Source organism: Camellia sinensis, chromosome 2, assembly GCF_055761805.1.
Source record: "Camellia sinensis isolate YWXY chromosome 2, ASM5576180v1, whole genome shotgun sequence".
Taxonomy (NCBI): Eukaryota; Viridiplantae; Streptophyta; class Magnoliopsida; order Ericales; family Theaceae; genus Camellia; species Camellia sinensis.
In genome coordinates, this window is record NC_138962.1 from 175,134,883 (window position 1) to 175,150,316 (window position 15,434).

General features: G+C 36.0%; 1 protein-coding gene across 2 annotated transcripts; it reads left to right on the forward strand.

Moving 5' to 3' along the window:
• The first annotated feature begins 10,935 nt into the window (after positions 1 to 10,935).
• On the forward strand, positions 10,936 to 14,497 carry LOC145788949 (uncharacterized). Of its 2 annotated transcripts, none has more exons than XM_082916188.1 (3): positions 10,936 to 11,075; positions 12,060 to 12,376; positions 14,033 to 14,497. In XM_082916188.1, exons 2-3 carry the CDS (start codon positions 12,085 to 12,087, stop codon positions 14,278 to 14,280), a joined length of 540 nt encoding a protein of 179 aa, XP_082772314.1. In that variant the 5' UTR covers positions 10,936 to 11,075; positions 12,060 to 12,084; the 3' UTR covers positions 14,281 to 14,497. The 2 variants fall into 2 exon arrangements, with proteins under 2 accessions (XP_082772314.1, XP_082772315.1); XM_082916189.1 differs by lacking the exon at positions 10,936 to 11,075 and adding an exon at positions 11,083 to 11,289.
• Positions 14,498 to 15,434: the final 937 nt, after the last annotated feature.

Genomic DNA, 15,434 nt, shown 5'->3' on the forward strand with positions numbered 1-15,434 from the left:
GCTTCGTCTGGTATGTGCCCGTACTCTTCGCGTTGAAGCACGGTTATGATATTATGTGTACGCACCTAGTGTTGTGGGTGACGGCACCGTTTCCGTGTTAAACGTGGTCTGTATGTGTCCATTCCTTTCCTAGGCAAGATACGGTTTGGCCGCAGGCCTTATCCACTGCATCCATTGCATTTTAGCTAGTAAATATTGCATTGTACATAGCTTGCATTGTTATACATCTTTCCTTACATGCATTGTAGTGCATTCTTCCTTACTCTGCATTGTCATGCATTTCCCTACTGCATCATTTAGTATGTAGGTTTCATTGCAAATATTACATTACATTGCATATTGTATATACTGCATTGTAGTTGCATACATTCATTACATCACCTCCCTCTACGGCTTACGCCTTTCCATGTTGAACTTGGTCTGGTATGTGCCCATACTTTTCGCGTTGAAGCACAGTTATGATATTATGTGTACGCACCTAGTGTGGTGGGTGACGGCACCGTTTTTGTGTTAAACGTGGCTTGTTTGTGTCCATGCCTTTCCTAGGCAAGATATGTTTTGGTTGCGCGCCATATCCATTTCATTCATTACATTGTAGTGTAGTGTTTTGCATCCAGCATTTAGGATCACGATCTCTCCTGAGCAGAGCATGCCTCACTTATATCATCCCACCCAATTACTTGTATCTTGTGTTCCGTCTACACACTCATAGTTCTGCATGTGTACGCGCCTATTCCACTGCTGGTATTGTGGTTTGAGGGTGTCGGCACCTTTTCTATGGTAGACGGACTTTGCATCTCCATCATCTTTATGATATTTGTGTGGCTTTGAACTGCTTATGGTTTGATCATGTTTCAATTGCATTGCATATCATTTGTATTGTTTTTACATAGTTTTGTATATATAGCATTATCATTTTGCATTCATTCCGCATTGTTATGCGTTGTCACACGAGTTGCATTGTCATGCACTCCTTCACTTGCGTTGTTACGCAGCTTAGATTGCATTGTTATGCATGTTGCTAACGATATCGTACCTGTTAAGTTTTCTTTCTCTTTCAGGCGCGATATTGTATGTACGGTTCATTTGAAGCTGGTGCAACCAGACGGGCCGCACAGGTATTGCATTCTCCATGTGAGACGTATCGAGAATTGAATAATTCTCTTACATCCTTTCTGCATTGTAATGTAGCTTGGTTCTTGCTTAAAACTGTTGCATGTTATGCTTCGTTACAGCTTCCTTTGCATGATCATAAGTTATGCTCGGCCTCTTGCATTTTGCCCCTGCCTTCGGGCGCATATCTTTATTGTCTTGCATGTTTGTCTAAGTCTTCGGCCTTGTCAAAAATGGGTCGTCTCTGGGCTTTGACACTCACTCCCTTCATTGTTATGACTTTCGAGTTCTGTCAAAAAGGGGCAACTGTAGACACCCTATTTTTGACCGTCCTCAAAACTTGGACGTCACCGTTTGAACACTCGGTGATCATCCATGTTCGTGTTCGTCTTGAGTTCTTGGAGGTCTCGGCCACGCGCCTTGCCTCAAGACCTCTCGACTTGCCTGTTTTGTGTTTGGTTTTGCACCAGACACTTGTGTTTTGCTTTTGAGGAGCAGGGAATGGCTTGTTGGCCATCCCCACATCTCACCGGCCATGTCTTGAGGCCACCAGCCATTGTTTTGTTACCATCGGCCAAATGTTTGGTCGGTCGGCACTCTGTTTGGTCGGTCGACCATTTATTTGGTCAATTTGGCATTTTTGGCTGGCTGACCACTGTGCATCTGCTTTTGGCAGATATTTTGTGCAAGCTGTGCTAGCTGGCACCCACTTTGAACCCCCTCCATACACGTGTATGGGGGGATTTCACTCTTACTTAGCTTGTTTTGTAAGCTTTGCAAGAGTGATCCTCTATAAAGGGTGGCCTTCTCCTCCCTCCTTAAGGGTTCCAGAAGTTCAAGGGAGGGTCTGAGATTAGGGTTAGGGTTGTGTATCTATTCTATCTCTATATCTTCCTCTCTTTGTGTATTTGTGTGTGTTTGTCTTTACTTTTGTGCACAAACACCTAGTGTTACACTTTCCTTTAGCTACTGAGGTACTAAGGAGTGATTTTCAGAGCTCTTGAGTTGATCTAAGCTTGGAGAGGCTGTTGGAGCATTGTTCTTGAAGAAGATCTTCAAGGGTAAGAACTTTGCCCCTTTATACCCCCTTTTTGCATAGGCTTTTAGCCATCCTTGCATTTATTTTTAATCTTAGTGTATAACATATAAAAGTTCTGTTTTTACCTTCTTAAAATAGTTGTTTAAGGTTGCTTTGGTGTTTGGGGTTGTTTGACCCCTCTTAGGCCTTGTTTGGCCTCATTTTTGTACATTTTTGGTGAGCTCCGGGACCACCTTGTATTGGCCTCCTCACCACTGAAATCCAGCCCTCTGGATTTCAGTGGTGGAGATGGTGCTTTGAGGTCCTAAGAAGGAGAGGGCCATCCCCTCTCCTTGTTGTCTTCAAAACTTGCCATTTTAGCCTCATGTGTGAGCACCTTTCTTGAGTTCATGTTGGCCATGTCTTAAGTGTTATTTGTGCTTATTTTTCCATGATATAACACTATTTCTAATTGGTTTAGACACACCATGCATGCTTTGCACACTTGTCTTGTAATGCCATGAAATTGCCTTAACGTGTACCTAGCATTTAGACCACTATGCTTACTTGTTTTGGCTTAGCTTTGTGAAGCTTTTATGCATGTTTTGCTGTGCTTAAGGTCTGTTTTTGGTTTTTTAGGCCATCCATGGCTTGCTTTGTATAGCTACCATGCAATCTCCCTTGTAGATCTTGAGTGTTGACCCTTCTAGCATGCTTTACTTGTTTTGTTTCAGTGGTTTGGAACCACTTATCATGTCATTTCAGTCCTTGTAGCATGCTTGTATGCTTGCATTTGATGCTCTTTTACTGCTTTAAAAGGCTGGTGTTTCATGCTCCATGTTTGTACCATTGTGTATGCTTCTAGAATTAGATCATTTAGATGCCATCTAAGTGGTTTTTGGGACTTACTTTGGCATGATTTAGGGCTGTTTTGATTCACTTTAGTCATTTGCTTCATGTTCACATGACCATAGTTTAAGTCCTTGGGCTTGGTTGCATGCCTTGCTTGCATTGGTAGGTTGGTTTGGCATCATCTCCTACATGTTTTCAAAGCTTATCATGTATGCTATTTGTCCATGTTAAGTGTGCTTAAAAGTCTCCTCTTTGTGCCTAAGTGTTGGAGCATGTTTGCATGCATGTTTGTATGTGCATTTCCCCTTTATTTCCTTGGCATTTGGCCATTGTTTGGGCTTATTTGAGAGCTGCCCAAACTAGTTTTAGTCCCTCTTTTGCATGTTGTTACATGCTCGCCTTGTGTGTTGTTGCATACTTGGCCTATCGCATGTGTTGCATGCTTGAATCGCATTGCATTTAGCATGTTTTCTTCCTTTTGTCTTGGTTGCTTAACATGTTACGTGTCTTGCATGTTTACATGTTCGCATTGCATATTGCATGCTTGTTAGCTTGCACATATTGATACATGCCTTGCATGTTTGTTTGTTTAGATTGTGTGCTTAGTACACATTACTTGCTTTCATGCTCATGATTGCATACTTAGCTCACATGTTTAGGTTGCATTGCATTGAGCATGCATGCCTTGTCTCTTGATCAAGTGATAGAGGTTGGGCCTTATGTGTTTATTTGGTTTGCATTTCATTTGACATTAAAATGCATAACTTGGCCTCTTTGGCCATCACGCATTGAAATGCGCGATTGGTGGCCCGAGGGTCGAAGACCATCCTCCTTTGAGTCATGAAAATGATAAGGAGGGTGTTGGTGCACACATTTGCTTGAAATGCATTGCCATGCCATGTTTGCCCGCTGCTGCTGTCAAAATAGGATTCTACAGGCATACATGGTTGGCCGACCATCTCTATTGTCAACAGACCAAACATTTGAGGCCGAGAGTTGATTATTTGGTCGATGACCTTTCTACCATGGTCGGTGATGTTTCCCTTTGGTCGGTGATGCTCCACAGTGTTCAGAGAGTGTTCCTTGGGACTTTTGCAATTTTCAGAAGAGCAGAGCAGGGTAAACAGAGACAACTTGTGCATGGTGACAGATTTCCGAGCGAACCCGAGCACGCATGCATTGGACCCTCTTCCCGAGGCTGTTTTATTGCTTTCTTAGCTTAGTTAATTTGCTTAACTAGTTAAGTGGTCTGTAATAATTAATTAGCTTGTTGGTTAATTAATTTGTATTATTCTTTTGGTCCCTCCGAGCGAGGACGAATGTGTAATAAGTGTGGGTGTATGTGTGCATGTCTTCCAACCCCCATTTCTTTCTCCCTTTTACTTACCTATTTTTGATGGTTAGTACTAGGGCATATTTAATTTAGCATACCTTATGCTATGCATGCGTGCATTCATTCATCAGTATTGCATGCACCGGGCTCGGCGCATCATGCTAACTGCATAGTATTTCAAATCTAACTTGAATACATGTTACTTGTTGCATTTCACATGCCATCCTAGGATTAGCCGAGCCTACTCTAGATTGCATTTTTGCCTGTGATGCATTAGCCATTTAACATGGACTTGGATCATACGTTTGATTGCTAACATGTTCTTTGTTTTGGCTCGGAGTACACTATAAGTATTTATGCTTTAGCATCTCGCATGAGTGTGAATGTTAACATGACGGCATGCTTACCATGTGGCTATGTGCTTATGTGATATTACTGCCTGAATGCCTATGGGTGAAGGTTGGATTGCTTGAGTTGGAGCAACTCGTTGAAATCCGTATTTTAGCCTACTTGCAAGTAGCAAATTTCAAACTATTTTTCGAACAAACGTATATGCAATGCTTTGTTCCAAATTAGGCGATCTAGTCTATACTTTTGTGTTGTGCGCATCACATAGTAAGATTACCTAATTAATCAGAATAAGAACACATAACGTTTTCAAAACTAGATATCATGGTTAGTAGAGGCCGATCTTCGGATCGGGTGAGCGGGGGTGCTCATAGCTGACCTTCCCCAATCGTACCCAAGTTCCCGAGCCGAGGCAACTTTGGTGATGACGGACACGTGGCCTTAGGCAAACGAGTCAGGGTTTCCTAAATTCCCCCATAAAAAATATTTAGGTGGCGACTCTGTATCTGGCAAAGCAGTCTATGTTTGGCACTTCTTTCTAAAAATCTGTTTTCTCAAAACGATTTGCCGGATTTGGATTCTTTGGTGATTTATCAATCTCACATTGCACATTGTGAGATTAGATTAAGAACCGTGGCAATTTGAGTCCTGAACTGTAGTGAGCCCAAAACGAACAGAACGGTGGGAGATTCATTCCTCCCGGGGCGTTCGCGGGGACGTCTACAATCATGTTGTTGCATTTTCTCTCCATCAAATTCCATTCATGTGGCGGATTGTTGGAAAAATGATTAATATAGGCATATTTTTAGCCCAATTTGAGTGGGCCCCAAACGTCTTTTGGGGTGGGTCTGAAGAGGTGACGTGTTCCTTGCCGCGTGGCAAGTCGCACGGTGAAGACGGAACGTCAAAAACCATTTATGAGTGAATGGGAAGTTGACGTCATTTTCGGGTCTAACATTAATTTTTATTTAGATAAAATTCATTTGAAGTTTTTCAATAAAAATTATTGTGGGAATTTAATTTAATTCTAAATTCAAATTTTGGGTTCCTAAGTGGTTTCCTAAAGTTTGTAATTGTGGGAATTTAAATTAAATTCTAAATTTAAATTTTAGGTTCCTAAGTGGTTTTCTAAAGTTTATACCTCTTTCTTTATTTATTAAATTATTCAAATAGTTTAATATATATTTGTATTCCAAATAGTTTAAATAATATATTCCAACAGTTGCTTTGACTATTCCTCTAACGGAACTTTATTCAAATTATTTGAAATTTGCAACGGTCAAATCAATGTTTGAATAGTGGTGCACCTGTTCAATTTTTTGTGCACCTTTTCATTCTATTTTGGAACCTGTTCGAGCTGTGTAATTTTGCCTATTTATGCCCATCTATTCTAGCAATGAAAGGAATGAAATTTTCGATCTGAAAATTCAGTCTGAAATCTTTGTCTTTTTGCTGTCCAGATTTCTTTTAGTGCATTATTCTTCTTGTATAATTTTAGGAATAAATATTCAGAGAGTTAGAACACAGGTTTGGTTCGCCGAACAATTTGTTTTGGAGTGCTACTACAAATTGGTTAAGATCATTGTATCCTGGGAGATAGACGCCATTCAACCGTAAGCACCGTAGCGGGGCGAATCTGTCTTAAGGACAGAGTGTCACACACTCGACTTAGTCTTTTATTTTTAATTCGGTTTGATAAATAAATTCGGTACATTATTTATTTATTTTGTTTGAATTAATTTCTATTTATTTTATTTACACAGAAGATTGTTCCAACAATTTCGCAACATAAGCATATAATAATTTACATCATTCCAAGAGTAGCAACACTTTCACCTTTCACATATTCTCAAGAAATTAGTCATTTCATGACTATAATCACATTTTGAACGACTTAAAAAGAAAAAAACAACTATTCCTCATCTTTCATGAGATTCCTTTCATGCAACAAAATCATAATATTAATCAAAAATCAATTTTATAACCTCACCTCATTTTCAAAAAAAAATTCCCAAATTCTAGGGTTTTCATACACTAGATTTGTCTCCTTATTTTGAAAGAATTTATTTTAAACTAAAATCTCTCTACAATAATATAACTCACAATCTCAAGAAATTTGTGAAATAAAAGAGACATTATGGAAACCCACATTTAAAAAGCATCATCAGCTCATGAGTCAAAAACTAAGTTCAAACCAATAAAAAGGAGTTCCAATCAACAAAACAATTTGCAAACATGTATATATGACTCAAAAAAATTCCTTACCTCAGGTTTTGGAGAAGAAAAGGGATGAAAGCCCCAAATCCAACGGTGCCAAAACCCAATCTCCACCACACACAATGTAGCCCTTGCTTAGCTCTCCAATATTTGTGAAGGATGTTGGGTCAAAACCCCAATGGATTGCAAGAGATCAAGAGTTTTAAGAGATTTGGTGTAGGAAATGTAGAGAGAATGAGGAGGATATGGTTTTTAGAGAGAGACGGATATGTAAAAAGTGATACACACACAGCCCAAGAATGAAAGAAAAAGCAGATTTTCGGAGTTTGCAGATTCCTGCACGTGCGGCACTTACCTCCGCACGTGCGACGCCTACCTCGCACCTCCAACCGCACCTGCTTAAATTGCAGTAGCCAAACCCAAAAATCCCTCCCTCTTCGCACGTGCGGCCTCCCTTCCCTTATGTGCGGCCCTGGTCCCAAACAGAAAAATTCAGCAACTCCACTCTAGACATCTCGGATCCAACCTCACACCTCCTGAAGCAAGTGAAACTTAGAATCGAAGTAAATAGGAGCGAGAATTTTGAGAGTAAGTTTCAACAACAACGAACCCAACGGTTAACAAGACTTCGCATAAAAGCCCTACATTATGACAAGAGTAAATCCGATCATAACTCAAAGGGAACGAGACGAAAAACATACCCGGTCATCACAGAAATTCACCAAAAATAACATCTACAGAAATATAGAGACATAAAAATTAAATCTATTTGCTCTAGATGAATCTAAAAAAAAAACTGACTAAAAAAAAAAAATACTAAAAACTAAGATAGACTATAAAATATTGTAAATTTAAATCAACTTATTGCAATTAAAAGACTTCTAAATGCATCAAAGTAATGCATACACACACTATATCATTTTTTATTTTCATTTTTAAAGCAGGTTGTCTTCAATCCACAAAGTGGATTCGATTGTGCTGTTCGGGTTCATAGGGCCTACCACAGATCTCAAATCAATAATCTAAACTGTTCATTTTTCAGGCCACAATGTGTAGATTATCTATGAAAAAAATTAAGTCGATATGTTAGTTTTATGACATTTATTTGCAAAAAAATAAACGACAAATATTATATGAAAACTAGATCATCCATTTTTTGAGAGACAAATATAATAAACTAACATAGTTACAGTTATCGGATCGATCTGATTTTGTTTAGATGACCTACATGTTGTGATCTAAAAAATGAACGATTCAGATTATCAAAACGAGACTTGTGGTGAGCTCTACAAACCCAAACAACACGATACAATCCATTTTGTGAACTAGAAACAAACTAATCCCTTCAATTTTTTTAGCTATGTAAGACCATCACAACGTTTTATCAAATCTTTCATCAAATTTTAATTTGATGAAAAAGGATCCTTTTTGCTGCTTTAATCGTTTATCAAATCCATCATCAAATCTAAGATTTCATTTTTCTTTCATCAAACTGAGGACCAATGTGTCTTTTATCAAATCACTATTCATTGTCGTGGGATTTTCATTATCGGAAGACCACCTCAAGGCAAAAATTTGTGAAAATATTACATTGGCCAATCGACCGGCCGATCATTCGCCTGATTGACCCCCCAGATGACCATCTCAAGGCAAAATTGTGTGAAAACTTTACACTGCCCGGTCTACCGGGTGGACGTTCGCCCGATCGTCTGTCTGGTTGACTAGTATTTTAATGAAGCTTCAAAACTCTCCGTTAGAGCACTTGATATCAAATGGACATTTTACTCAAATTTGGTGAAAAAATTAATACACTGTTGGAGATGCTCTAGTAGCAACTTTGCTTATTTTGTTTTTGAGAAAAAAAAATTCAGATTTTATTTATTATTTTTTACAAATAGAATGGTAACTATTTTGATAAAAATAAATATCAAAAATATTTTTAAAATTTTAAAAAGTATTTCTGACTTTTCAAAAAATAAAATTATGTAAAAATATTTGTTTTTTTTAAAAAAAATTTTTTCACTAAATTACATTTTAATTTTTTTTAAAAAAAATCTCAAATAAATTTCTATAAAAAACTAACAAAAGGCATATGTAAGTTTCATGTACCTATATATTTATGTTTTTTTTGGCATTTTTGCTCTTATCTACATATTTATGTTACATAATAATAAAGTAGCACCAACTTATGTTTAAAAAAAAAGAAAAAAAAGGAAAAAAAAAAAAAAAGAAGTAACACCAACTTATAATCAAGGGCATATATATGTTTATCTTTTAGCAGTACATGCAAATACTTTAACAGATTAAAATAATACTTTTTAATAATTTAAGAGTTTTATTTGTCTATTTTTATAAATTAAAAGGTCAAAATAATATTTTTTAATAATTTAATGAGTTTCTATGTTAACAGCTTTAAAAATGATAGGGAATACAAGTCGAATGTCTATTTCTAAAACTTTAGACTAATATGTGCAAGTTCTATTATTTGGAGATCAAATGGATAATTATAAGAATAAAGCTTTGGACCCCCAGTGGGGGTACTGGGTCCCTTTCCATTGGTCCAAAAAAATAATTTTTTTTTTTTTTTTTTGAGTTTCCAGCCACCCCAGGCCGACACGTGGCACTGGGGTCACTGGGGGTCACCCCAACTGGGGATCTGTAGCATTACTGTAATTATAATTTAAAAGATGATTTCATCCCTAAGTATCCGTCCTTATGTCCACTATCCACACGCCATCCTAATATTTGTTTATATATCACATATTTATCCATTTAAGCCTTGTTTAAGAACTTGTTTTTTAGTAATTTTTTTATTTTTTACTAAAATATAATATAAAAAAATTAATATATTTACGAAGATTTTTTAATTTTTCATGAAAAGATATGTAAAAAATAGAGAGTAAAAAAAATATTTCACTTTTTAATATAAATTATTATTTTTTTAATTTTTTAAATATTTTTTTAACTTTTAAATTAAAAAATAATATTATCAAACAATACGTATATCTATCCATATTTTCACCATCATTATTGTTGCTGTCTTGTACACCTGCCACCGCTAATCACTTTTTCGGTAAATTTTTTTAATGTTACTGGCTTTTCCGATATAGTGAAATAAAAAATAAAAACTAATTTATTTTTTTCATCAAATAATTTCATTAAATATGTTTTATCACAAACAGAAGTCAGTGATCAAATAACGTAAGATTGTATGGACCCATTTGTTTGGGGTTATGAAAAGGGAATTGTGATTATTAATTCCTTACGTTATGTTTGGATTGAGTGATTTGGAGAGAAAAGAAAAGAAATGGAGAGATATATATTTCTCTTACTTGTTTGGATAATCTAAGTGGAGAGAAATGAGAATAAATGGAGAGAAATGGAGAGAAACTCATTTCTCTTATGAGCCTCATTTTCAATCTTTCCAAAAGTAGAGAGATTGGAGAGAAAAGAAACTACTATTTTCATAATACCAATTTTGTCCCTATAAAAATAAAAGAAATAAAATGATTGAAAATATAAAAAGATTATTTTAGTAATATAATATAAAATAATTTCTTTTCTTTGCTTTTAATGAAATTTAACCAAACAAGAATAAGAGAAATCACAATCATTTCTTTTCTTTTATTTATTCCTTATCCAAACAAAAAGGAGAGAAATCACAATCATTTCTTTTTTTTTTCTTTTCTTATAACTTAAGTAATCATTTCTTTTCTTTTCTCTCCTACGTTCCCAAACATAGTGTTAGTATTATTAATAGGGTGTTTATTTTGAGAGATGGGGAGGGGACTATTAATCCCTTGGTATTAGTAGTCTCCTTAAAAGAATGATTGATACGGAGGAGATATAGATGATATTAGAAAAATAGTGAGGAGATTAAATTTATTTTTTATTTTTTATATATTAGAAATTTTTTTTAAATATTAATATTTAATTTTTTTTATTATTTTATATAAAAATAATTTAATAAATTTTCACGATAAATCCACTCACTATTAATCATTTCGTTATAAATTCCTTCCATCATATCTATGAAAACAACGGGCCATATGAGTATATGAGTGTAATTTATTTTATTATTTTCGTCACTTTCTTGCACGTTTCTTGTGATATATATTTGAATGAAAGTGAAGCAGTAACAACTCTGTAACAAAAAGCCGAATTAAAGATTTTGAAACAACTCCATTCAATCCGGTGAGCGCTCTCTCTCTCTCTCTCTCTCTCTCTCTCTCTCTATACATACATACATACATACATACATATATATATATATATATTTGTACATACAAAATCTCTTGATTTAATGAAAAAGTGAATCCTGATCTTCTTACTAGTTTGTTGCCTAGGATTCTTGATTTTCTTGTCTTTGCTTGTTCTTGTTGCTTCGAATTTAGTAGCAATGTAAAAAGTAAATCATGATTTCTTTGTTGTTTCTGTGGAGGATTTTTAATTTATTGCTTGTTCTTGTATTTAATTTCAGTTTGTTTCATCATGGTTATGTTCTTTCAAAATTAATCAATAATAATTATATATTGCGTGGAAGTGTGTATTAGACATTCATTGATCACAACTTTCATTAGCTTGTAGAAGTTGTTTTGAAAAGTTCTTTGACAGTTGACTTTTTTTTGTGAACACTGTTCTCTTAACCCCCAACACCCGAATTATGTTTTCTATTTCATTATCACTTTTCCATTTTTCAGAATATAAATCTGTCTTTAAATGATTACCAAACAGTTTTTCAACTTTTTTCAATTGTTACTCTAAGCCTTTACTTGTAATTTGATTAGAACCATCTCAAATGTCTGATTTAGATCCACTTTGGTTAGTCTGTTTTATATGTTTAGAATTCAAAATGATGCACAAGAATTGTTAGTCATTGTGAATTTTCTTGATTTCGGGATGTTATTAGCCCTGTCGACTTTGACTCTAGTGTTTTCCAGATTTTTCGGTAAAATTTTCTGGGTTTGCTTTAATTATAGCTTATTACTTCTAGATTCCCGAGGAACTTAGTTCTTGACTAAGGGGAATTTATTAGAGAAAATTGTGATGGAGTTCTATGATTGTCCGAATAAAGCAAATGCTATTACATTCTGATCACATATGATACATGTGGTGCTTTTGTTCTTTTCACTCCAAAAAATTCTTGTATGTTCTAATGTCCAGTATTTACATTCTCAGTTCATCAATTTCAAGTTGAAGAAGAATGAGTGGGAATCACAATCATTCTGGTTATCCTGGTGGAGAGTACCCTCCGCCTCCTGGGGCATACCCTCCCCAAGGATACCCTCCTCAGGCATATCCCCCTCAAGGTTACCCACAGGCTGGATACCCTCCCCCTCCCCCTAGCGGTTACCCTCCGGCTGGATATCCTCCCCCAGGTGGTTACCCTTCAGCTGGATATCCTCCCCCAGGTGGATACCCACCATCACCATATCCTTCCCCAAGTGGATATCCACAAGTAGCTTATCCTAGTCCATCGGCTTCACATCATTCAGGTATGTTTGATGCATTTATGTTTTTAGGATATAAATTTGACATCCTTATCTGTTTTTAGATATGTTTGTCAATAGATTGTCATTGCTTCACTCGGGAGGGACCTTATTATTGGCTTTTCTTGCCGTGTGTTGTTATTTGATTTGTCCTCCAATATTAGAATATGTTTTTCATTTGGTTGTTAGCGCTTCACTTGTGAAGGACCTTATAGGCCTTTCTTGCTTTTATGTTGTGATGAGGGGAGTGGGCATGGTATGTGCAGTTTTTATTTTTTTTGATCATGTCATTTAAATAGAATAGTTAGGGTTGAGCAAGGAAGCCGAAAAATACGCAAACTGAACTAGTTCAGACCAATCCGGTAGGTTTGGTTTGGTTTTTTATTTCGTGGTTTGGTCCTAGTTTGGAAAATTGAGAAACCGGTCTCCACGGATTGGTTCCGGATTGATCCACGGTTCCGGATTGGAGCCCAACCAGCCCGTATAACTTGAATCATATATATTTATTTGATAGATATTATGTTTGTTTAGGTTAATGGTGGAACAATGTGCATATTTATGTTTTGAAAGTTTATGTTTCAAGAAATCATGATAGATTAATGTTAAACAATATTTGCTTAATGTTATGGTTTTGCTTAACTGGTGAATATTATGAGAGTAGTTTGTTTGATTGACATGTTGTTATTATTTTTAAAATTTATGATAGGTCGAATTTTTTTGAAAATGTTATATGATTTTTCTTGTGAACAGATTATATGAAACTGTGGTTCCAAACCAAACCGAACTGTGTTTCAACGGTTTGGTTTGGATTGGTTTTATGATTTTAATGGTTTGGTTTGGTTTGGTTCCAATTCTTATGGCACTGGTCTTGGTTTCATCCCAAATTGATCCGAACCGGATCATGCTCACCCCTAAGAATAGTAGTGAAATTAGGTCCACTATAGGCCGCCTGCAAAGGGCTTTCATCCAAATGTGGTGACCTACTCAGGGCTTTCAAATATCGGTGATTTTTATTTCTATTCAAAATTTGCTGTTAAAAAACTTCTTTGTTGGGTGTGTTAAAGGTGATTGGTCACCACCTGCAAGAAATGCTTGAACAATAGTGGTTGGCACTTGGCAGAAGAAAGCAGGAGCTCCTAGAACCTTTGATTAGTTTGTGTCTATTCAGTGTTTTTGAATCCAGAACAAGGAACTCATACAACAAAGAACTATCTAGTGCGTGTTATCACCTAGCAGGCTTTAATCAGAAGCAAAATTAATTGTTTTTTTTTAATGGATTTTGGCACCAAAAAGGTTATAGAATTCCCTTTCATCCCAGCAGTAAAGGGGACTAAACTAGGATATTCTAATTTGAAATACTGTAAAATTTAACGGTCTGTCTCTAATTCTCTCTGGGAGGTTGAAAAAAGAAGAAAAAGAGAGAGAATTCAATGGTTCACGTCTGATTATTGAACTTTCTTTTTTTTGTTAATTTTTCATTTCTCTGCCTCCTATTTACATCTACTAGTTTGCAATTTAATATAAAAGCAAGGTAATGATGATCCCTAAGCAGGCAGGCTTGCAATGCTGTTTGTTCAATTGTAACAAACACTAGGCTTTTATTATTATTATTTTTTCCCTTTGTTGATAATATGTTATTTCTGTCATTAATAATATATGCAGGGCATGGAGGACCTGGTATGGGAACACTGATAGCTGGGGGTGCTGCTGCTGCGGCTGCTGCTTATGGAGCTCATCATCTGTTACATGGCGCTCATCCGTCACATGGCGCTCATCATCTGTCACATGGCCATCATCACGTGTCACATGGCCATCATCACCATGGGCACGGGAAATTCAAACATGGGAAATTTGGCCATCATCACCATGGCCATCATCACCACGGGGGAAAGTTCAAGAAATGGAAGTGATTCCGGTGTGCTGCTTTATTGTCATACCAGTTTTGGTGTGTCATACGTTACTACCAGCATTGTTTGCTGCTGCTATTGTTTAGGCTTGCTGTGATTTTTGTCCCTTTGTTTTTTGAACCTCATGAATTGTGGATGCAATTTGGAAGTTACAGCATCGAGCTGCTTGGATATATAATTACAAATTTCTTATGTGGTATTTCTCCACATGTGAATGACATAGGTGGTGTGTAGTTCACTGGAATGAATGTGGAGTGGAATAGAATGTTTATTCCTAAGCCTTTTTACGAAATGATCATTCTCTTACAATGATGACTCCATTTGCAATACATTTTTCTTGACTTTCTTTAGTGAACCGAAGGTGGGAATGAATATTCTAAATGAAAGATGATTTTATTCCTATGAACCAAACATAAGTCTTTTGAGAAAGGAATTCATATAACCCTCATTTATTTTTTTGGCCTTGTAATTTTCCTTACAAGTATTTGCATAGTAATTGTTACAACATGCAAAAGGGTGGTTTGGCTTAACAATGAGGCTTACTGTTAGCGTTCTTACTGGCGCAAGTTTGAGTCATGAAAACAATCTCTTTAGGCATGGGTGATGAGGGTACGTTCGTTTGTCCTCCCTAGGCCTACTTTGATAGAAGTCTCGTGCATTGAGTTATTAATTTTAATTGTTGAAATGTGCCTGTCAGAGGGTATATTTGGTGGTTCTTTCAACTATGGTCCAATAAAAACAACATTTCCTTTCACACTTAAATATTTAGTATTTTTGTGAAAGCAGCATCTTGGACAAAAGCAAGAAGGGAAAATAGTGAAGTCAAAAGTAGTGAAACTGGGTGTTGGAACTGATTGGCTGGTTGATTTATCTGTTTCAAGTTAATGAAATGGAAGATAAGGAAAGTGTTTTCTGTGCTTCTCAACTTCGTTTTTTGTTAGTTATATATATACTTATGTTATTTAGATGTTTTCCTTCTCACAATTCATATGTATTTATAAATTGGGATTTTAACTGATACAATTGGTGTGTTGCTTCCTTGATATTTTCAGTTGTTACCATTCTTGTTTTTAGACATGAATTCACTGGGGAAAAATGGTATTTATCAGATATATTTTACTGTTTTATTTTGCCTACTATGTGTATCATAGAACATA